This window comes from Hylobates moloch, unplaced genomic scaffold (assembly GCF_009828535.3).
Source record: "Hylobates moloch isolate HMO894 unplaced genomic scaffold, HMol_V3 SCAFFOLD_21, whole genome shotgun sequence".
NCBI classification, from domain to species: domain Eukaryota; kingdom Metazoa; phylum Chordata; class Mammalia; order Primates; family Hylobatidae; genus Hylobates; species Hylobates moloch.
In genome coordinates this window covers 35,687,882-35,712,148 of record NW_026652296.1, presented here as the reverse complement: position 1 = coordinate 35,712,148, position 24,267 = coordinate 35,687,882, and the positions used below count along the sequence as shown (strand labels likewise).

The 24,267-nt window shown below is 43.8% G+C and overlaps 1 protein-coding gene across 1 annotated transcript; it reads right to left on the bottom strand.

Moving 5' to 3' along the window:
• Nucleotides 1-4,370: 4,370 nt before the first annotated feature.
• On the bottom strand, nucleotides 4,371-16,963 carry NANP (N-acetylneuraminic acid phosphatase). The gene is made up of 2 exons (XM_032142609.2): nucleotides 16,808-16,963; nucleotides 4,371-9,554 (listed from the first exon to the last, which is right to left on the bottom strand). The coding sequence occupies exons 1-2, from the start codon at nucleotides 16,895-16,897 to the stop codon at nucleotides 8,898-8,900; spliced, it is 747 nt and encodes a 248-aa protein (XP_031998500.1). The 5' UTR covers nucleotides 16,898-16,963; the 3' UTR covers nucleotides 4,371-8,897.
• Between the last annotated feature and the right edge of the window lie 7,304 nt (nucleotides 16,964-24,267).

Sequence of the window (24,267 nt, the reverse complement as noted above, 5' to 3'; positions counted from 1 at the left end):
GCCAGTACTCCAGGTGATGCCACAATAAGTGATTTTGTTGTTTTAATACACTTACTTTTGGGGTGTATTTTTTTCAGCAATAGATTACTGAAACAATAATTGATTTTTTCTTTCTTTTTTTTTTTAAGAGATGGGGGTCTCGCTATGTTGACGAGGCTGGTCTCAAACCGCTGTCCTCAGGTGATGCTCCCATCACAGCCTTCCAAAGTGCTGGGATTACAGGCATGAGCCACCATGCCTCGCCCAATAAGTAATTGATTTTCTATTGCTGTCTTCTAGTCCCTTTTCTACTGACTCCAGCTACTTTTGTCATTTTTTCCGTTGTGTGATAGATGCTTTCAGCACTGTATTCAGTAAATAGCCTACAGCATCCTTTTTTAAAAAAAGCCCTTCCAAGTAAAGGCATATTTCAAACTGTATTAAGAATATTTTCTGGCTGGGCACGGTGGCTCATGCCTGTAATCCCAGCACTTTTGGGAGACCAAGGTGGGCATATCCCTTGAGCTCAGGAGTTTGAGACCAGCCTGGTCAACATGGCAAAACCTCGTCTCTACAAAAAATACAAAAATTAGCTGGGCATGATGGCGCTCGCCTATAGTCCCAGCTACTCGGAAAGCTGCGGTGAAAGTATTGCTTGAGCCTGGGAGGCGAGGCTACAGTGAGCCATGTTCGTACCACTGCACCCCAGGGTGACAAAGTGAGACCTTGCCTCAAAAAAAAAAAAAAAAAAGGAACAGAACATGAATATTTTCCATCATAATGACAGTCAGTGCTGGAGTTTGTAAATGTACTCAAGAAAGATTTTCTTCATTAAATACGTATGTCAAATAAATGGATATTTGTGACCATTCCATCAACTGTCATTCTGTATCAGCTCAACAGTGTGGTACAGGTTATTAGCTTGTGCTTGGAAACAGGCACATTACAGGCAGTGAACTAGCATCATCACTGCAGTCCTCAACACAGAATTCCTGTTCTGCTTTATCATGGTGCAAAGGACAAATCCGCATGTGAAAGGAAGGAAAAGCAAAATTTTAACAAAAACGAGTTGATGAGTTGCCCTTTGTTGTTAAAATTTGTTTAATTTTAATTAATTTTCATAGAAATAGCCAACAACTGCTTCATTCAACAGATATTCACTGAGTGCCTACCATGGGCCAGGAATATTCTTAAGTGCAAGATATAGCCATATCCTGAAAAAAAAGTGGCATTGCCATTACTGAGATGTGGAAGACAGCAGGAAGAGCAGATTTTTGAAAGAAATCCAGGAGTTTGGTTGCAGAGGAGTTATTTTGGTAATGTCTATTAGATATCTACACAGAGATGCCACGTGGGCTGAGGACACATATCTGAGAGTCCAAATTGGCTGATTTGCTTAACCTCTAAGCTTCAATAAAATGGTCAATATAATTCCTTTAAGCATTAAAAAATGTAATTTTAAACAGGAACTATTTTGAGTATTATTTCTTTAATTGTCTGGTGGTTAAAACCATTTTATCTTCTGTGACTTTTTAAAAAAATTTAGTTTTTTTTACTTTTTGGGTTTAAGCGATCCTCCCGTCTCAGCCTCCCAAAGTGCTGAGATTACAGGTGTGAGCCACCATGCCTGGCTATCTTCCATGACTTTTAAAATCTGAGTATTGGCCAGGCACAGTGGCTCACACCTGTAATACCAGCATTTTGGGAGGCCAAGGCAGATGGATCACTTGAGGTCAGGAATTCGAGACCAGCCTGGCCAACATGGGGAAACCCCATCTTTACTAAAAATAGAAAAATTAGCCAGGCGTGGTGGCAGGCACCTGTAATCCCAGCTACTTTGGAGGCTGAGGCAGAAGACTTGCTTAAACCAGGAAGGCAGAGGTTGCAGTGAGCCAAGATTGCACCACTGTACTCCCACTTGGGCGACAGAGTGTGACTCTGAAAAAAAAAAAAAAATTGAGTATTGGAAATCTTTCTTTTTTAAGACAGAGTCTTGCTCTGTCACCCAGGCAGACAATCACAAAAACACAGTATACAGTGGTGGAAAGACAGCTCACTGCAGCCTCGACCTCCTGGGGTCAAGCAATCTTCCTGCCTCAGGCTCCTGTGTAGCTGGGACCACAGGCACACGTCACCATGTCTGGCTAATTTTTTTTATTTTGTGTAGACACAGTATCTCTCCTTGTTGCCTAGGCTGGTCTTGAACTCCTGGGCTCAAGCAATACTCCCACCTCAGCCTCCCAAAGTGCTGAGATTACAGGCATGAGCCACCACACCCAGCCTGAAGATCTTATCTGAAGGTCAGGCTGATCACAATGACATCTTCTAAGAAATCTAGTGGAAATAACTGTATTATCATATATGTCATATACGAATGAAGACTGGTTTTAAAAATTTATGGTTTTATCTGGCTAAATTTTAGTCCTATTGCTAGGAGTAAGTTAATTTTTTAAAAGTATAAATCTAAGAAAAAAAGAAACAAAGTATAAATCTAATGTATCCCAGTAAGGATTTTAATTTTAAAGAAATCTAAGTGAGTGTAACTGTTTTAGAAGTGATTTGGGAATAGAGTTGCTTATGTTGGCCAAAGACCCAGTCAGACTGTGCAAGCATGTCAATAAACATCTATGTCCAAGCAATGGCGAAAGTTCACAAACACAGGACAACAAGTAGACTCCCATCACGATAAGGGTTATGTCAAAGAGTGTCACATACAAGGACACAGAGAAAAAGGAAACTAGTAATTCAAAACAATAAATTAAAAGAAGAAAAAAGCTGCAGGCATGCTGTAAATCTCCACCTCAAATGAGCATTTCTGAACTGTGAGTAGTGACTATCGGGCATGCGGTCAGTTTCATGGGTCTTGACCAACACTGAACACAAAGTGGAAAAAGAACTTCCACATCAAGATGGTGGATGGAAATACACATCTGATAGCTTGTACCCCAAACTCAGCTAAAACTACAGTAAAGGAATTCAAACATACAAGCATACACACACAAACCCACAAGGACCAGGAAGACAGGCGTCAACCACAACACAAGTTTGGAAGCTGCAAAGCATATGGACAAGTGGCAAAGGATCTAGCAGACTAAAGAAAGCGAGTCCTGAGCAGCAGAAGGGAAGGCTGAGAAATAATGTGGTACGCAGCAGTCTCCTCCAAAGACGTGGGCACTGACATCCCCAGATGCTGTGGTCCTGAAGGAGAGGAAAGGAGCAGCTGAATTAAGGAGGCTGGGGTAAAAAGGTGCTCAAAGTACAAACGAACCCCTAGATCCCTGTCCCCACTCCAACTTGTTCTCTCTCAGCAGACACTGGGATGCTTCTCTGTGGAGGGTAAGACAGAGGGGTCTCTAGCCTGGGGAACACCAAGCATAGCTGGACTCAGGTGCAACCAGAAACAGAGAGCAGGTGACTATATGCACACACACCCTTCCCACTCAGCTCCTAATGCTGACATCAGACCTCTACACTCCAGTCTGAAGATTCATCTCTAAGAGAGCAGACCAACAAAGAGAAAAGACTTTAACACACTGACCTCAGGGATCCCTCAACTAACAGCCCATCCAGATACCCCACAGTAAAAGAACCTCTGATTTGAGAAGGCCCATGCACTTGTGTGGAACTTCCAATCAGCATTTCCATCTCTCTTCTCTTTATCATAAATAACCAAGGGTTAATGGGCACTTGAGGAAAGCCTCTAGTATGAACAGACCCAAATAAACAGATTAGGGAAACTTAGAATGGTATATGCTGTGGATTCTTTTAAAACTTAATTTTTTTTTCAGAGATGATACTCCACTCAAAAACAAAACAAAAAACAAACAAACAAAAATCCCAGAATGTTATTTAGAAATTTTTTTAAAAAAGCTCTTGGGGACAGGCGTGGTGGCTCAGGCCTGTAATCCCAGCACTTTGGGAGGCCGAGGCAGGCGGATCACGAGGTCAAGAGATCGAGATCATCCTGGCTAACATGGTGCAATCCCGTCTTTACTAAAAATACAAAAATTAGCTGGGCGTGGTGGTGCACATCTGGTGAGGCAGAGAATCGCCTGAACCGGAGGTGAAGTTGCGGAGCCAAGTCGCCTTGCCCAGCCTGGAAGAGCAAGATCCATCTCAACAACAACAACAAAAGTTTTTGGAAGCCTTGGGCCCCTAATATGTTAAGGCCTTGCCACCTATTCATGGATCTAATTATATTTTTTATATATATATATATATATATATATATATATATTAATTTTTTTTTTTAAAGTAAAATAAACCCTTTTTTCTCACTCTGTTGCCCAGGCTGGAGTGCAGTGGTGTGATCTCGGCTCACTGCAACCTCTGCCTCCTGTGTTCAAGTGATTCTCCTGCCTCAGCCTTCCAAGTAGCTGGGACTTCAGTGTGTGCCACCATCCCCAGCTAATTTTTGTTACAGTAGATGGGGTTTCACCATGTTGGCTGGCTGGTCTTGAATACCTGAACTCAAGTGATTAAAAAATACACTGGGGCTGGGCACGGTGGCTCATGCCTGTAATTTTAGCACTTTTGGGAGGCCCAGGTGAGTGAATTGCTTGAGGCCAGGAGTTTGAGACCAGCCTGGGCAACATGGTGAAGCCCCGTCTCTACAAAAAATACAAAAAAATGAGCTGGGTATCATAGCATGTGTCTGTAGTCTCAGCTACTCTGGAGGCTGAGGTGGGAGAATCACTGGAGCCCAGGAATTAAAGGCTGCAGTGAGCCATGACTGTGCTACCGCACTCCTCAATGGGTGACCGAGTTAAGACCCCGTCTCAAAAAAAAAAAAAAAAAAAAAAAATCAAGCTCTTGGAAATCTTTAAAAGCTATGATAGTAGAGGGAAAAAAATCATAGAAGGATTGGAAGGTAAAGTTGGAGAAACAGAGTAACAGAGATGGAAAAATGGGAGTGAAAAGATAAAGTGGAAGGTCAGTAAAGGAGTTCTAACATCTGAATAACAGGGATAAGAGAAACGAAAAAAAATCAGAAATCGTAAAGAGAAATCAGAAAATAACGAAGGGAGGCAATTATCAATGAAGTCATTAAATTCCCCAGGACCAAGAAAATATGATTTTGATTGAAAGGGTTCAGCGTGCCAAGCACAGAGGATGCAACACCCTCTCCAAGGCATGTGATCATGGACCACTGGAGGAAAATAAGGTTCTAAGAGTTACAAGAGAGAAAGTGGTCACATACAAATGGATGCTAGACCACAGACCAATGCCTTCAAAATTTCTAGTAAAAATGTTATCGAAATACACACTATTAAAACTATCAATGATGGGAGAAGAGAATAAAGACATTTTCAGACATTCAGATCTCAAAAGTTTTACCTCCTACACACGTTTACAGGGAACCTACTCAAGGATGCATGCCACCAAAAAGAGGGAATAAGTCAAAATAGGAATACACAGGACACAGAAAATAGGAAATTTAACATAAGAGGCAAAGGGAATCACCAGGGTGGTGGTATGCGAAAGTCAATGGAACTACAGAGATCTTGCACATGGCTGAGACCATGAAAGTATTATGTTCCTAACACAAATGGCTTAAACACAAGCTGCATGACTCTTAGATTATCTGAGCAAGAACATTGTTTCCTAAGCTGAAATACAGAAATTAAAAATCTGCCTGAATTCAACTGATTCTATATAGTCTTATATACACTTCTATATGCAGGTATACATGAAGCTGGTAACAGCACTGGCCTTGGCTGGGTGACATGGCTCATGCCTCTAACCCTAGCACTTTTGGAGGCCGAGGCAGGTGGACTGCTTGAGCTCAGGAGTTTGAGACCAGCCTGGACAACATAGTGAGACCTTGTCTCTATTTTTAAAAATAAAACAAAAACTAAACAGTAGTGGCTTTTAGGGCAAGTGGGTTGTGGGCCCCTAGCAAAGAGATGAGAATGACTTTTCACCATTCACCCTTTTATTTTTTTGACTTGTGTACTACAAGTAGTACCTGTTTAACAATGAATATATTCCCTAATTCAAAAAAGAATGGAATGAAAAATATCATCATACATAACAAGAATGTTTTATGAAAATTAAACATATAAAACTAGATTCCATACACATATTAATATGTGTTATACTATAAATATAAATGTTATATTTATATTTATTTATATATCTTTATATAAATGTGTTATATTTATAGTTATATATATTTACAGTGTTATCTAACATTATAAATGTGTTAAAGAGGTTATGATAGAAAATGTTTCTTACTGAAGGTTGCAAAGAAGTTTGAAAGCAATAAACCAAGAACTTTGGTAAAGACCTGCCTTCCTACAATACTGAGCATCCACTGGGTCCTGGGACCTCCCAGATCTGAGATGTTCGTGCCCTTGTATGTGGAGGTGCACATGGAACCAAACATCCCCACTAGGTGCTGGTATTCCAGGTGCAGTGTCCATTGATGTCTGTTCTAGGCCCACCTTTGTAAGCAGTGTTAGGGAGGGCCTCTGGCTTTGTGTGTATAGGGAAATTTTGAAAAAAAATAAAGATGACAAAACATCACTCATAATTTTAAGGAATATTATTCTAAAACAAAAAATATTATTAATAAAATCATAGGTTTATTCCAATATTTTAAAATATTTTGCGTAACATTCCACTCAGAAGGTAGATAACCACAAAGTTCTTCCCTAAGGAAGGGTGCAAATGGAATGTAATACATTACTGTACTCTGTCGAATACAAACTGTGAAGACAAGGAAATTCAATTATTCAATTTTTTCCTCCTATATCATTTCTGCTGGAGAACTGCTCACTTAACATCCTAGAAGCTATCTTGCTGAGATTTGCTACCATGATATAGGAGTGATGAACCTTCACTCTCAGCATAATGAATGTGACACTGCCTACAACCATCCTGTGGGAGAGTTAAAAGGACAAGCCCCCTGCAGCACACGCCAACCAATCTATCAGAGCAATCACGCACATGACTACTTCTGCCACAATCCTCCAACTTAATTTTTAAATAGCTAAAATATGATCAAGGTCATATGGGTACTGCACTTGAAACTACAAACATCCTCTGTTCACAAACGTTCACTGTTATAGCAATAGCACTTTGGGACAGTCAAGGGCACAATCACATTTTTAAAAATCAAGAGCGAAAAGTAAACACAAAAGGGCATTTGCATGGGCAGAGAATCCTGTTTCTTGGCAGTAGACAGAAAACTGGCTAAAGAAATAGGCTCACAGATGGGTACAATCTACAATTTGATTCTCTGAGTATTAGTCTTGAAGACATAGCTATACACATCCAACATACAGCCTACTATTTTACATTAGTAGTTTCTTATATAACAGCTGGAAGAAAAACATATCAAAAACCAACCTAAATCATATTTATTAACCACTTTAATAAGCCCCTTTATGCTTTCTTTTTTTTCAACCACTTTACTCCAGGTTTGGTTAGTATAATCATGAGACTGTCTAGCCTAATAGTCCAGAGAAAATTCTCCGGTTCCAAGATGATGCCTTGCTATGTAGCCATTAATTATTAAGCTCCTGGTAAACCCGGAATTAGATATAGAAATTTGCAAAACAATGATATATTTCCAAGAATGTGAAAAACAGAGGAAACTTAAGGCAGATGGTAACTCTAAGAAGAGTCACACGCGTATTAAATTGGCCCTCGGAAAATGGCTCATAGCAAAATCTAATTTTCTATCAGATGAGGGGGCCAGGCACAGTGGCTCATGCCTGTAATCCTAGTACTTTAGGAGGCTGAGGTGGGAGGATCACTTGAGTCCAGGAATTCGAGACCAGCCTGGGCAACATGGCAAAATCCCATCTCTACAAAAAAAAAAAAAATTAGCCGGGCGTGGTAGTGTGTGCTTGTAGTCACACATACACCCTTGGGAGGCTGATGTGGGAGGATCACTTGAGCTCAGGAGGCAGAGGTTGCAGTGAGCCGAGATGGTGCCACGGCACTCCAACCTGGGCGACAGAGATCCCATTTCAAAAAAAAAAAAAGGAACAGATTGGGGGCTGCGTGGTTAGGCTACACTGAGGAAATGTTCCTCTTATGGATCCACAGAAGAAAAATGACTTTTAGTGCCATGTGCCTTGCAATTATCTCTAGCAAAACAGCCTAGCTCCCTCAACCCCACTGTGTGTCCGGGAAAAGACAGTAAAAACATTTCCTTGAGAGGTGAAGACTAAAAGGAAGCTACCAGCTCACTGTGCACAGGTGAGAAAATGTCATGGTAAAGGAGCACCACGTGTTGATTTTAACAGCTTTTTCTAACTGGAGGAATCTATCACATGCCATAGAAAAATTGCTCCCTGCCCTCTGAAAAAAAAAGGCATACAGAAAAATCAGGTTCATAAAAGAAAGTATATATCCAAAGTAGACAAAAACTATGGTTTATGTTTTCAAAATATGCAAAATAATTTCACTATAAAATACCTTGATTTGCATGTGACTTAGTACTTATTTCATATTAACCAGATTCACTTGCTTTGATAAATCTGTTTTAGAAAATCTATTTTTTAAAAATATCTCTTTTTAAGCCAGAAGATAAACCTTACATTTGTGCATCCATGTGTAAAGCAATCCTGCTTGGCATTATGCAGCCAAGATACTAAAAGATTAATAACATAATTTTAAAAAGCTCCAGTTACAGACTAACAAATAATATATTTCCTCAAATTTTCTGGGCTATACTACTGACCTGAATTCACGCAATCTGAATTTTCAGATATAAGTACCACTCAATGGTTGGTTGTTACAACTTAGAAGCAATAGGGTTAGGAAGACCTTCAAAATATTGGCCATTAAATCATAAGTAAAATTATTCTTAGAGCTGGATTATTGTAAGTGGAGTGCCCTAACTTTTCTTATTTCATACTCAGCAAATTGACTCTAACATTCATAATCATGCCCTTTTATGTGCTTTAAGTGGACATACTGACTTTGAGGTCTATACTTTGTAAGAGAGCAGGTAACTCTAGCACAGAAGAAACCATGTAATGCGGAACTGGGGAGGACTTCAGTGGCACTATTCCATTTTTATTGATCCAGACTGTTGCTTTCAATCCTGCATTGAGGCCTCCTTGGATGTCGGTTTCTAATGTGTCACCGACCATCACACAGTCCCCAGGTTTTACTCCAAGAAGATTGCAGCAGTAATAAAATATGGACGGTGCTGGTTTCTCCTCTCTCTGCTCTCCACCTACAACAACAGCGTCAAAATAGGACTGACAGGCACAAGCCTCAATCTTCTCCCTCTGGGTCTGTCTGTCCCCATTCGTTAATAGAAGTAGGCGGACCTCCTTTCGAAGTTCAGTAAGCATGGCTTTGACATCTTCTGCTAGTGTCATATGCTGTAAACGTGTAGATTTCCAAAGGAAATAACATTCTTCAGCCAATTTTCTATTGGCTGCACCACCTTTTGTTTCCTGGATTGCTTCTTCCCAATGTGAAGTCCTTAAATCAGTAATGCATGTATTGTAAGGATGAAAACATTCCTTGCTGAGTTTAACTTGAACTTTATCACAGATGATTTCAGCTTCTTCTTTATAATGGTATTTTGATTGTAAGAGTTTTATCACCTAAATAATGGAAAATAACTCCATTAACATATTGCATGTCTTTAATAGTCATGCCCTAGGAAGCTGTGATCCTACAAGTGGCTGAGAGATTCCAACTCCACTCCTCTGCTTTAAAGCAGCTATTAACTACACTGTTTCTGGTGGGAATTGGCCTTATTTTTAGAGACAACAAAGTGAGGCTCTTCCAACCGCTCTAGAACTCACTCATTTTTTAAAACCAACTTCTTCATATATAGCTAGTAACAATCCTTCGTTTGGTAGTTTAGAGTCCAACATCTTTCATTCTGGGCATGAAGACATGAAAATAAAACTTGTGCTTTTTGGGCCGGGCGTGGTGGCTGTAATCCCAGCACTTTGGAAGGCCAAGGTGGCAGGATCACTTGAGTTTAGGAGTTCAGGACCAGCATGGGCAACATATCGAGACCTCATCTTAAAAACAAAACAAAACAAAACAAAACAAAAAAAATCCTTGTACTTATTTTTGGTAAAACATTTAAAATTTCTGACAACCACTATTTAGACTATCATCAGAAAAAAAATAACACTTTGTTCATCTAATCTTTTCTCATCTACATCCATTTCACATTTTGAAGACCTAAATTGACTATCACCTATAATGGGATCCAATTCTACACTTTTATTTTTTTTGAGACACAGTCTCATTCTGTAGCTTAGGCTGAAGTGCAATGGCACCAGCTCGGCTCACTGCAACCTCCACCTCCCGGGCTTAAGAGATTCTCCTGCTTTAGCCTCCCAAGTAGCTGGGATTACAGGCGCCCACGATGACGCCTGGTTAAATTTTGTATTTTTAGCAGAGACAGGGTTTCACAATGTTGGCCAGGCTGGTCTCGAACTCCTGACCTCAAGTCATCTGCCTGCCTTGGCCTCCAAATTACTAGGATTACAGGCGTGAGCCACTGTGCCTGGCCCAATTCTGTACTTTTTTGTTTTTGGATACAGTCTCGCTCTGTCGCCCAGGCTGGAGTGTGGTGGCGCAATCTCAGCTTACTGCAACCTCTACCTCCTGCGTTCAAGTGATTCTCCTGCTTCAGCCTCCCGCGTAGCTGGGACTATAGGTGCCCGCCACCATGCCTGGCTAATTTTTGTATTTTTAGTAGAGGCGGGGTTTTACCATGTTGGCCAGGCTAGCCTCGAACTCTTGACCCCAAGTAATCTTCCTGCCTCTGCCTGCCAAAGTGCTGGGATTACAGGCATGAGCCACTGCGCCCGGCCCCAATTCTGTACTTTTGAGTTAAATACTCCCTCTCCCGTGTTCCCAAGGCTCTTTATGTGGCTTTTATAACACTAATCCATTTGGCCTGTCTTCTAACTTTTCCTAAAACCCCTAATGTGGCAAGCATTGTACTACATACTTACATACATTATTTCTAAACTTTTCTACAATCCTGCAAGACAGTTCCATGTTCCAAATGAGGCAGGGAAGTGCAGAACTGTTAATAACTCGCCCATCTGGGATCTGCATCCATACCTGCTTACTTCCAAAGCCTACATGCTTGCCTTTGCACTATGTCTTAAGCACTAGAGACTGGCCTTTGTCCTTGGGGCATTATCTCGTGGGGAATATAATATACAACCACTACAAATCATGGGGCAGAGGGTGGGGGAGATGCCATGACAGTAGTTTGAACAAGCTGTGGGAATAATATGGAAGTCATTCCACATGGTAGCTGGCAGAGGAAGTCACGTTGAGACAAAGGAGTAAACAAGCAGAAAAAGTGGGTATGGGAAGAGAAGAAAATCATTCCAGACAGAGGAACAAAATGAACAAAGGCCAAGAGTTTAAAATTTTGTGGAAAAAGCAAGAAGCTGAGTTGAGCCCAAATGGAGGCATGTGAGGGAAGATGCCAAGAGATGCAACTGGGGAACCTGTTCGCAGATAGTTTGTGAAGGGCCTTGAACCCCATGCTATAGCAAGTGCTGCCTAAATCCCCTTGGCACACACTATATTCACTCACCAGTGGCTTCCCACTCCAAGTATGGGCCTCTCTGCTTGTGGGCTTTACTTGGCCACACACAGGGTATCTATACACACAGGATGGGGCTAAAAAGTATTGCCCTGGGAGCAGCCCTCAACAAATGTAGGGTAGAAACTGGCGAATAAATACCACAGCTTCCTTGCCCCCTGGGGAGCACAACTGAACCCTGTTCTGTGTACTGTCCCCCAGAAATCTCCAGCTGCTCACAGCAGTAACCTGCTCATTAAGCTGCTCTAACCCGTATTGGACTCCTTCCCCTTCTTGTCTCCCCGACCCCTTAACGTGTATCCTGGGATCGCCTCATGAACTGTCTGCACTGGAAGTCCAGTGTCCGGGTGAGCACCTGAGGAAAGTCAAACATGCCGGGCAATGCTGGCTCTTTGAAATGCACCCAGCTACGGTTAAAATATATCTGTTGTAACGGGACTAGGGAAGAAGCAGTATGCTACTCACACCAAAAACTCAACTCACCTACTGAGAGAGAAACGCATGTGTTTTTCTTCCCTCAGAGTAAAAGAATCACAACAAAGGAAAAGGGTTGTGTTTTTTTTTTTTTTCTTTTCCCCAAACAGGATCTTGCTCTGTTACTCAGGCTGGATGGAATGCAGTAGAGGAATGATTATAGTTCACTGTGGCCTCAAACTCCTGGGCTCATCTCCCTTCAGTCCCCCAAATAGCTAGGACTACAAGTGCACACCACCATACCCAGCTAACAAATTTTTTTTGTAGAGACAGGGGTCTTGCTGTATTGCCCAAGATTGTCTTTAACTCCTAGCCTCAGGCAATCCTCCTGCTGCCTTGGCCTTCCAAAGTGCTGGGAATTACAGGTGTGAGCCACCGTGCCTGGCTGAAAGGAAAATATTTTTTGAGGTATTCGTGCTAATCAGAAAATGTATCAGAAGACTTGGCCATATGAGAAAAAAAATTTTTAAAAGAAAAAAGAAAAGAAAATGTAATCATTAAGAAAAATCTTATCTGCCCAAGAAAAATATACCAGCCCTAGGAATTTTAGGTAGAGGCAAAACGCTGTAAATTTTTGCTTTATAAATTTCTATGAACAAATAAAGCTTTTTCGATCTCCATGTTTATCTCACCATCTTTGCTGGCAACATCAGTTGAAGGACTCTTAAGCTATGATTGACAGGAGCTCCAAAGTTTCAGCAACCCTACAGCAGTGCAAGGACACATGCCTCTAGGACTCCACAGAGCTTGAGCTCAGATAGGGGCTGGCTCATAACCAGTGAAGAGAGAGCTCCCAATACAGACCCAATTTCCTGTTACTTCAACTGGCACTTCATTAAGCACATTCTTGGGGCTCTGAAAAAGCAGGATTTGCTCACCTTAAAAGGGAGATGTTTGTAAAGGCATGGTTTGCCACTCCCAAGTTTCAAAATCTTTTCCTATCCTATCCCTTCAATTAACTTCCTCATTTTGTCATACAGCAACTAATTACAGGTTGGTGTGGGACAGTAAGTAGCATTTTAACAATATTAACATCTTTAGGAAAAAAGTTTATCAGCATTCATTTATTAGTTCAAACAGAAATTAACACCTACCCTGAATTAGTATGCATTATTACAAACTCTCCAACACCCGCACTGAAAATGGGAGTATTGATTGAATTGGACGTGAAGGAAAAAGCTCTCTAACTTGGAGGCGTGATGATACTTTGTGTGTGACTGGTAAGGCAGGGCTGAAAAAGGTTTTGGTATAAAGAGCCCACCAGGTGCTCACTGGCCTGAAGAAAAGGGCCCTGCTCTGATAGAAGGGCTATCAATTAGTAGACTAATATGAACTCAAACTTCATCCACTTCAAAACTCTATCTTAAGGCTCTCTCTGAACGTATACAAAAAAGGAAAATTCTATTCTTCTGTCTGCTCCCTAGACCCAGAACTAAGTTTAGTATCATCAATACTTGAGTTTAGCTAACTGATTTTAAAAGACTTTTTGAGGGCTTAGTGTGGGTACCATCTAATACTTTACAACACTTTAAGACAAGTGTATTCTGAATACTAATCATTTGGATATGAAGCGTACAGCAGGTGCACCTGACAGCACTAACTTATGCACACCCTTAGAATGACCCTGTGGTCTATGAGGAATGTGTATTCGGGTTCCAAGATAAGGAGTCCAGGAGTGTCCAATCCAGAGATTCATTCCTTATTTATGAGGAAGATCTGAATCATGGCCCATCCCATCCTGCGGAACTCAGGTTGCAGAGGGGATAGAGGCCCTTTTTTTTTCCATTAAATGAAGGTAGCCAGGAGGAGGTTGCTGCAGGGAGGGTGCTAAGTGAAAATGCTATGTAAACTGCATTCTTTTTACAAGTGGCTGCAGTTCTGTCCAGCCCGCCGCCAATGGACCGTCTTGTGTATAAGATCTCTCAAAAACCCTTTCTCATTTGCTGGCTCCGGGTCTCATCTTCAGCCTCTTGAACATGGTGCTACCCCTACTGAAATCAATACGGATCCAGCACGACAGAAGGGGATGAATTCCAAATAAAACTATTAATAATTTTTAAATATGCTCAAAACATGAGGCCTGCACTCAGCCTACCAATTCAAGCAGCGCTTCTGTTATTTTTATTTCAAGTCTGTGCACAAACATCACCTACTCGATGAGGCCTAGTCTATTTAAAATGTTGATTTGTTACCCTCTCTGCTTTTTCTATCACACCTGTAAATATTTACTATGTTCACTGCCATACCCACTAAGAAGTAAATTCACAAATGCAGAAATCTCTTCTGCTTTGTTCACTGAGAAACTCCAGGCTTCTGTAGAAAAGTTCCTCTTGAGTAATTACCATGAAAAACAGGTCTAAAGAGGGAGGAAAAAAATAACTTCCCTAGGTGATTAGAAAAAATTAAAGTTGAAACATACAGTCAGTATATGACCCCTTCTCCCCAAGCCCAAGGCAATAAATGGCTGGACCTTTCCTTCTTCCTCCATTCATAAATTATTATTATTATTATTTTCAGAGACGGAGTCTGGCTCTGCCGCCTAGGCTGGAGTGCAGTGGCGCGATCTCGGCTCACTGCAAGCTCCAGCTCCCGGGTTCACGCCATTCTCCTGGCTCAGCCTCCCGACTAGCTGGGACTACAGGTGCCCGCCAACACACCCGGCTAATTTTTGTATTTTAAGTAGAGACGGGGTTTCACCGTGTTAGCCAGGATGGTCTCCATCTGCTGACCACGTGATCCGCCCGTCTCGGTCTCCCAAAGTGCTGGGATTACAGGCGTGAGCCACCGCGCCCGGCCCATTCATAAATTGTTTACAATGATTTGTAATTATAAAGGAGGCAGTAATAGAACCAAGTCTCGAAGTAAAAATTTGATCCATCCATCCAGCATTTATTCAACATTTGCCATGTGTCAAACGAGGATAATTAAGACAGCTTGTTCCCTCCCAAGAAACTCACTATTTAGTAGTAGGCACCTGAGCTGCAAAATTAATTGAAATATCCTTTGACAGATGCATTAAGAAATATCTGAACAAAATACAGCACTACTATAAGTGAGGGTGTAAAGACCAGGGAGGCATACGATTTAGTCTTTGTTTTAAAAATATTGCTGTGGCAAGAATGTGGAGGACACACTGGATGTGGTAAACCTGGAGACAAGCCCACAGCAACAGTCTAGGTGAGAGATGAGTTCAGCTGTAACTGAGACATGCACGGGGAATGTGCAGTGGTGGACAGACAGCGTACGAGGGTGGAAGGTGCTATAATTCGCTGAGTGGACACTGCACCCATGGGCTTCCCAAGTATTACAGGGTGATTGAGGACTAATATAATTCACATTTTATGAAGATATAAGGCTCCAAGTGGTTAATTCCTTGAGGCACTTTCAGCTAGGTTTTGGGAGAGCTGTGATTCATATTCAAATGTCTGATTTTAAAGCCCAAACTCTGGGCCTACAGCAAGAATTGGCCTACAGCAATAATTTAATTGAAATGCACAGGACTCAGCTTACTAATAACACACAGGTAAATATGTAACATCTGCGGCGAGAGATACTGGAGGCAATATGGCACAGGGTGGCACCCCTGAGGTGGAGGCCAACAAGTTAAAAGTGTGGTAAAGTCATGAAGACAGACTTTAAAAATGTCTACGGATTCCAGCAATTTGGGACTACCTAGTGACCCAGCAAGTCTATTTCAGTCTAGCGGTGAAGATAAAGCGATATTACGATGGATTTAGTAATAAATAGGAGGTAGAGACAAGGAGATAACGGGTATAGATTTCTCCGGGAAAACATGGCTGTCAAGAGAGACAGGCAATATCTAGAGCAGGAAGAATAGCCCAAAGGGAGGCATCCTTTTTAAAGCTTTTTTTAAAACTATGGGGCAAACATGAATATGCGGCAGGACTGGAATATAGCTAAAAAGAAAACGGATGAGGTAGTGGAAGATCCAGGGACACAAAAACGAACTGATGAAGCATGAAGAGGACGGGGCGCTCAGGTTTGGATGAATTAGCTTTTGAAAGTCGGTTTTCCACATCTGATAAATCCTTCCCTTTCCCCTTGAAGCTAAAGGTAGAGAAAGGGAAGCCGGGGTGGACTGGGGCTGGAACACGGGAAGGTCTGAAACCGCCTCCGCGCGTGTAGAGGGGCAGTGCCGCGGAGGAGCGCCTCGGAAAGGGCATTTGCTGCCTCGCAGCACGGGCTTTTGCTGTGTCACCTCAGAAAGCCACGGTGACCACCACCCCGCCAGGGAGGCCAGAAGGAGTTCTGCGGGGACAATTCTCTAAAGCAGGGCTTAAGTCCAGGTTCGGTACTGACAGCCGTGTCCCTTGTTGGGTCAACACTGGGGCTAACTCTACCAAGTCTCCTCCCAGCATCCCCGAAAGTCGCGTGGGGGACACGACCCTCCGTCGAGCTCCACACCGACAGCCTGACCGGGGGCGGGCCCAGCGCCTGGTCTCGCGGCTTTGCTGTCGCCTCCGGCGCCCACGGGCACCTCCGCCACCGTGGCAGCCGTCACGGAGCCCTTCCGCGTCCTGACCGCTGAGGCACCTGCGAGCAGCCGCTCCAAGGCTCGAGGTTGGGTGACGAGCGGCCGCCAGGCCCGGGAAAGCAGACCCGCAGGGCCCGCGTCCCTCCAGCCACCTCCGCACCCGGACGCTCCAGATGTCTCAACCAACAAGAGCCGCCCGCGGCGCCGGGGTGGAAGTGGGGTCAAGGGGAGGTGAGCGCGCAGGACGGGGCGGGGCGCACTGACCCCGCCCAGAGGAGCGCCGCGGGAGGGGACGTTACCTCCAACATGCCTCTCCTGCTCGCCCCGGCCGTGTCGATGAGAGTGTTGTCCAAGTCAAAGAAAACGGCCCGCACGCGGCTCAGCCCCATAGCGCCGGCCGGTCGCGCGAATCGTAGCCTTGTCACTGCCGCCTGCGCATGCGCAAGGCGGGCTGCCCAGCGAGACGTGGGAGGAGCTGCGAGGTCACCAGACAGTCTCCTGGCGCCGGTGGAATTCCCGCGATCGGTCTCATTCCCTGCGCCGCCGAGAAAAGTGAGATCCCGCGAGACTCTCAGGGTCTGGTCTCCCAAGAGCGCTGGAAACGTGCGTCGGCGCCGCGGGGTGCGGCGACTTCTCAATGGTTGTGGCTGGGGTTGGTCCGAAGCGTGGTGCCCTTCCCTGGTGTCTTTCTGCTTATCTCTTTCCTCCCTGGGCCCTCCGGCGCGAAGGACCGTCATCACTGCCCGGAGGGAGGTTGTCCGCGCTGCCAGGCGCTGGGCAGCGGGCTCTCCGGGTGGCCCGGCGGGCGGGGCGGAGACGTCGGCGGGCCGGGTGTCTGCCTTGAGCGCCCGCGGTCCTAGCCTGCCTGTGCGCGCGGGTCACTGTCGGTGATCTGGGGGCGGCGGAAGGTGGAGCCTGCGCCTTCCCGCCTCGCACCGTTTGCGGCCTTCGCCGGGGTGGAATCCCTGTCTGCCTTGGCCCGCGCCAGCACGTTTCTGAAGGATGTGACTTGGGTCTCTTACAACCCGTTTAGTACCTGTGCCCTAAGACGGAGGGGCTGTGTAGTGGCTGCCCCATGTTTTGCCCTTCCTGATTGCTTTCCTGAAACCTTGCGTTCTCAAGTCTTTGGATGCCTTTTACTCGGTTGTTTTCAGGCATAGCAAGAGGTTGAGGGACGTCGACCGCCTTTTAAACCCGCAGAAGGGCTGTAGCAGCTCGTGCCACCTATTGCTGGCAGAACGTGGATCGTGACACTAATCTCTAATCTTTGTCTCTCTTGGGTAACTCTACTATAATTTGGATATGTGGTCATCATTAGTGACCAGAAATTGACTGTCAGGTACAGGCCAATTACCTGATTTTGTTTAGCCAGTGAGCTAAGTGGTTTTTTTATTTTTTAATTTATTTTTATTTTTATTTTCGAGATGGAGTCTTGCTCTATCACCCAGGCTGGAGTGTAGTGGCTCACTGCAACCTCCGCCTCCTGGATTCAAGCAATTCTCCTGCTTCAGCCTCTTGAGTAGCTGGGATTACAGGCGCACGCCACCACCCCCGGCTAATTTTTGTATTTTTAGTAGAGACGGAGTTTCACCGTGTTGGCCAGGCTGGTCTCGGAACTCCTGACTTCGTGATCCACCCGTCTTAGCCTCCCAAAGAGCTGGGATTACAGGCGTGAGCCACCGCGCCTGGCTAAGGGTGATCTTTACATTTGTAAATGGATTTTAAAAAATCAAAATAACAGTATTTTGTTACACATGAAAATCAAGAAATTTTAATGCCCATAGTTGCATTAGAACACAGCGTACACATTCATTTCTGTATCGTCTGTGGCTGCTTTTGCCACACAGAAGCAGACAGAGTTGAGTAATTGCAAGTGAGACCACGTGGCTGGAAATCCTAAAATATTCATTATTTAGCTCTTTAGAGAAAAAAATTGCCAGTCTGTCTCCTCGCTGGTGAAACTGCTTAACAGACCACTGATGTTCAGTAGATTAGATTAATTGGTTTATCTCTATATTAATAGCAGTTTCTTCTGCAGCTTTAGACTACCTACAGTTTCTATATTTTATAGAGCACAATCACAGTTGACATCTCATTGCTATGGTGGAGAATAAACCCACAGGCATTCCTCAAAACCATGACTCCTTTCTGTGCTTACCTCGTTGATGTATAGGGCTAGCCTATCAATTGTGGACATTTAGATTAGCAATCAGCCAAAATTATGAGTGAATTAATTGGAGTTACTTTTAATTGCCTGAAATGTCAGAATCAATTTAGCATAAAACTATAGGCACAGGAAGCTTGGGGCAGCTTTTTTTTTCTTCTGACTTGCGTGCAGAGTTTGTTGTTTGTTGATTTAGGCAAAAATCTAAGGTTAGATGAGGCATAGCAGTCTGCATAATCCTTTTAAGGGGATGCGTTGTTTGACAGATTTCCTTTTGCAACAAGTCATCTAATGGCATTCCATGACCTGTCCAGCTTTGTGTAGAGCACCCTATTCTGTTGCTGTTCATAAAAATCTGAATCTGTTGTCCCACCCACAGCACGAATTGAAAATAAAAAACAGGACAGGGAGGATTAAAATTGGCCTATACCGCCTCCTCCAATTGCAGAAACATCTGTACCGCCTCCTTTGGTAGTAGAAATAGAAACCCCAATACAAAGAATTTTACGCTCTGCTGTCATAGCTGGAGAGCCCTTAGGACCTTGCGCTTTTCCTATTTCCATAAGGCCTGATCCAAATAATCCACAGTAGGTTATTCATGAACACACTCCACAAGAATTTAAGTTGTTGAAGGAATTAAAAACTAGTGTGGTCAATAATGGAGTACAAAGCCCATGGTTCCCAGAGGAAGGAATGCTAGACGTAGAACTCTGGGAACAAGTGGGGAGAAACCTTAAACAACATCAGGCGCAAAGGCATCAGGTCCCAGTAAAATCTTTAACGTTATGGGCTTTAATTTGAGCAGCCCTGGCTCAGTTACACACAGAAGATCCTAAAAAGAGGAAGGAGAAGAAAACGTCACCTGCCTTACCACCTCCTCTTCCCTCAGCCCCAATATCACCGGGCCAAAATAACAAAGAGGAAACAGAGTAAGGTCTTACCTAAGTCTCCTCCTCCAATAGATAGGAAAAAGGACAGAGGATACACTACAGCTATCAGTCCCTGTCCAGGCACCACTATGTAACCAGCACGTACCTGGGGGACTGAACAAAGTGGGGGAACATGGGAATGAAAGACAAGAGATAAAAGTATATTTAGAAGAAGGGGTCAGGGGGCACCTTGCCTCTAGTGGACAAGGGGCCTGAGCTTTACACAGCCCTCCGTATTTATTAGGCAAAAGAGATAGCAAGAAGGGGGGTGATTGTCTGGTAATAGTCGGCCATTTGGTTCACAGCAGGCTTGCAAGACTGCATCCTTTGGACATTAGGCGCTAGATTTCTCAATAGATAGCTTCAAGGAGCCTGTCACCAAGGAGTGATGTCCTTCAGCAAACCTTTTGGTGGCAGGGCAGTGTGAATTTGCCCATATCCTGCATTCATGATAAACAGTTTGCTGTTTGATCATATAGCCTCCAGCGGAATGCTGAGTTGTTCATGTCCCATGGGTCTTCGGCTCCTTGCAACTTTGCTACTTGAATAATGGCTAGATGCAGTAAAACCTGACAGCTTTATTATTTTATCATTAACTGTTTTTTTGAGGTGGAGTTTCGCTCTTGTCGCCCAGGCTGGAGTGCAATGGCATGATCTCAGCTCACTGCAACCTCCACCTCCTGGGTTCAGGCAATTTTCCTGCCTCAACCTCCCAAGTAGCTGGGACTACAGGCGTGTACCACCATGCCTGGCTAATTTTGCATTTTTAATAGAGACGGGGTTTCGCTCTGTTGGCCAGGCTGGTTTCAAACTCCTGACCTCAAGTGATCCGCCCACCTCAGCCTCCCAAAGTGCTGGGATTACAGGCATGAGCTACCGTGCCTGGCTGACACCTTGATTGATTGATTGATTGAGACAGAGTCTCACTCTGTTGCCCAGACTAGAATGCAGTGGTGTGATCTCAGTTCCCAGCTTCAAGCAATTCTCCTGCCCCAGTCTCCCTAGTAGCTGGGATTAAAGGTGCATGCCACCATGCCTGGCTAATTTTTGTATTTTTAGTAGAGATGGGGTTTTGCCATGTTGGCCAGGTTGGTCTGGAACTCCTGACCTCAGTTGATCTGCCTGCCTCGGCCTCCCAAAGTGCTGGGACTCAGGCATGAGCCACTGCACCTGGCCAGCTTTATTTTTTTAATTAATATTATTCGAGACAGGGTCTTGCCCTGTTGCCCAGGCTGGAGGGCAGTGGCGCAATCTCGGCTCACTGCAACCTCTGTCTCCTGGGCTCAAGTGGTCCTCCCACCAGCATGTGGCAGCATGCTTGGCTAATTTTTTTTTTTAATTTACAAAGAAAAGAGGTTTAATTGGCTCATGGTTTTTTGTCCTATACAGGCTTCTGCTTTTGGGGAGGCCTCAGGAAACTTACAATCATGGTGGAAGGTGAAGAGAAAGTAAGCACATCTTCACATGGCCGGCAGGAGAGAGGAGGTGGGGAGGTGCTACACACTTTCAATCAACCAGATCTTATGAGAACTCTATCTCAAGAACAGCAAGGGAGATGTCTGCCCCCATGATTCAGTCATCTCCCACCAGGCCCCTCCTCCAACACTGGTGATTACAATTCGACATGAAATTTGAGTGGGGACACAGAGCCAAACCATATCAACTAATAAAGATAACACTAACTGTTGTAACAAACTGCAAATTTTAGTTGGCTGGGCAGTGAAATAGAGATTCACTTCTCATTTATATAAAGTGCAGTGTGGATTGGTCCTGGGTTGGTGGTGTCATTTCTCCATGGGGTGACCCACGGCCCAGGGTTTTTCTTGTCATAGCTTCACCATCCCCTAGAGCCTGGGAATCCTCTATCCTTGGGCACTGGAAACCTGGAGAGATCATTGGGGAAGCACCTGATTTTGAAAAACCCTGGCCTGGAAATGACCACCTCCCCTCCGCTTCTAGCCTATGGTTTGGCCATGACAAAGACAAGGGTGGCTGGGAGATGTCATCTGTGGCTGGGCAGCTGTTCCCAGCAGCCCCTCTATCTTCTGGAAGGTGGGGCACGAATTTTTTGTTAGTTTACTTGCGAATCTGTCACACCAACGAGTGCTGTAAAATTCGGAGTGGGATTTTACATAGAGAAAGCTAGAAAAACAACTGTGTGTTCATGAGGCCAAGGCATCAGGGTTGAGCACAAACATAATTTGAATGCAGATTTGTCTCTGCTAGTTAATCTACTTTACAGTTCCCCCAATGTCATGGGATATCCAGAAGGTTATTTCATGTACCGCCTTTGTGTGGAAGCACATTTCTGTAGATAGCAGTTAAAGATCTCTTAACCTTATATTTTCCCTCATATCATCATAAATAGCTTATGCAGTGCCATTTCAGTGAGCCTGACAGCTTCTACAATGAGGTGTGGATGCAGCAGCATATCTTCTTGTTATATATAAAAAAGAGTGACAGCATTCATCGTTTACAGTGACATCAATGAATTCTGCTTGTAGAGGTTCCCCATCCATCCATTCATAATACCTTTTATGACTTCAGGCTTTTAAACATGGCACTCTGGTCTGTTTTTCAAATATACCACCATTATTGGCTCAGGAAGCCATTCTTCAATATTTCATTTTCCTAAAAATATCTGGAATATCTTAATTCCTATGAGGCTTCTCCATGGGGTAGGCTGTCAGGTAGGACTTTAACAGGAAAAGAAGGGGAAAACTGCTGCTGGATCATCCTCTCCCTTGTGACACCTGAAAGTATGTGTCCCATTTTTTCCTTCTTGTCATATTCCCCAAATAAAGACCCATGGGAGACATGGTTCTTGAGCACAGCTGTCTGCTGTGTACTGGGAAGTTAAAAGGGTTAGAAAGAGGGGAGTTATAACACAGACTGAGTTATATTGTGGGTCATTCCTGACCTGGAAACATATTAGCTCTTCAGAGCCCTCGAGTTTGCCATCAGGAGAAGGAGAGACACCCATTCAGGTGAAGCCTGGAACCACCAAGGGTTGGGTGAGGAATGGGCAGTGAATGTCCTTCCTAAGATACCCTTCTGCTGATCAGAAGTGCATTCTTGGTTCCCCAAGAAGTGCCCATTTGGACAGAGATGGAGAATTATGAGGGGCATTGCTTCTCCATGTTTTGTCACTTTTGAGGTGCCACGGTGTCTTTCTTTGGCCACCATTTCCTGGTTTCTTCCTTGTCTGCAGATCTTATTAGAGTTAGGCAAAATCAGCTCTAGTGGACTGGGAACAATCTCCAGCAGGGAACTCCTTGGACAGGCTGGGGACAGCTGGGACAATTCCTGAAGCAACTTAGATAGGAAAAGTCACGATGAACTTTGATTTAGGGAAGAACGTTGTTGGGCACCCTGAGTCCGCCTGTCGCCAGCCGCGGAGGGCATGTTATAAACACACCAGACACGCCAAGGATGGGAACGTTGGACCTAATTTAACAACAACAAATCCTTTCCCTCACGCATACTTCTGTAATTACAAATGAAACTGTGGTAGGCTTAGCATGGGTAAATAATTAGCATGGGTAAATAAAATTGATTCTATCATATTGGAGATGATAAATGTGTTCAAGAAAGGGCTTCAAATGCCTAGCTGCTGATCAGAAAAGGCAAAATAATTGTAAGATAGTGACTAATAGATGGAAGGAATTGTGGCAGAATTGGTCTCCTTGCAGAAATATCACTGGTCTGATCTTTTCAAGATAATTACCATCAAATGGCTGTGTGTTTCATGCTCTACCCTTCAGTTGGCCGAGGCATTGCAGGAATCCCCACATTCACTTGGCTGTAGGTGACTCTGGCTTTCTCTCTGTTTGAAGCCTGTAATGGAGCACCTCTGTTCTCTTTTCTTTTTTCTTTTTTTAAATTATACTTTAAGTTCTAGGGTACATGTGCACAACGTGCAGGTTTGTTACATAGGTATATACATGTCATGTTGGTTTGCTGCACCCATTAAGTCGTCATTTACAGTAGGTATTTCTAATGCTATCCCTCCCCCAGGCCCCCACCCCGTGACAGGCCCCAGTGTGTGATGTTCCCTGCCCTGTGTCCAGGTGTTCTCTTTGTTCAGTTCCCACCTATGAGTGAGAACATGCAGTATTTGGTTTTCTGTCCTTGTGATAGTTTGCTGAGAATGATGGTTTCCAGCTTTACCCATGTCCCTGCAAAGGACATGAACTCATCCTTTTTTAAGGCTGCATAGTATTCCATGGTGTATATGTACCAATTTTCTTAATCCAGTCTATCATTGATGAACATTTGGGTTGGTTCCAAGTCTTTGCTATTGTGAATAGTGCCACAATAAACATACATATGCATGTGTATTTATACTAGCATGATTTATAATCCTTTGGGTATATACTACCCAGTAATGGGATCACTGGGTCAAATGGCATTTCTAGTTCTAGATCCTTGAGGAATCACCACACTGTCTTCCACAATGGTTGAACTAATTTACACTGCCACCAACAGTGTAAAAGCATTCCTGTTTCTCCACATCCTCTCCAGCATCTGTTGTTTCCTGACTTTTTAATGATTGCCATTCTAACTGGCATAAGATGGTATCTCATTGTGGTTTTGATTTGCATTTCTCTGATGACCAGTGATGATGAGCATTTTTTCATGTCTATTGGCTGCATAAAAATGTCCT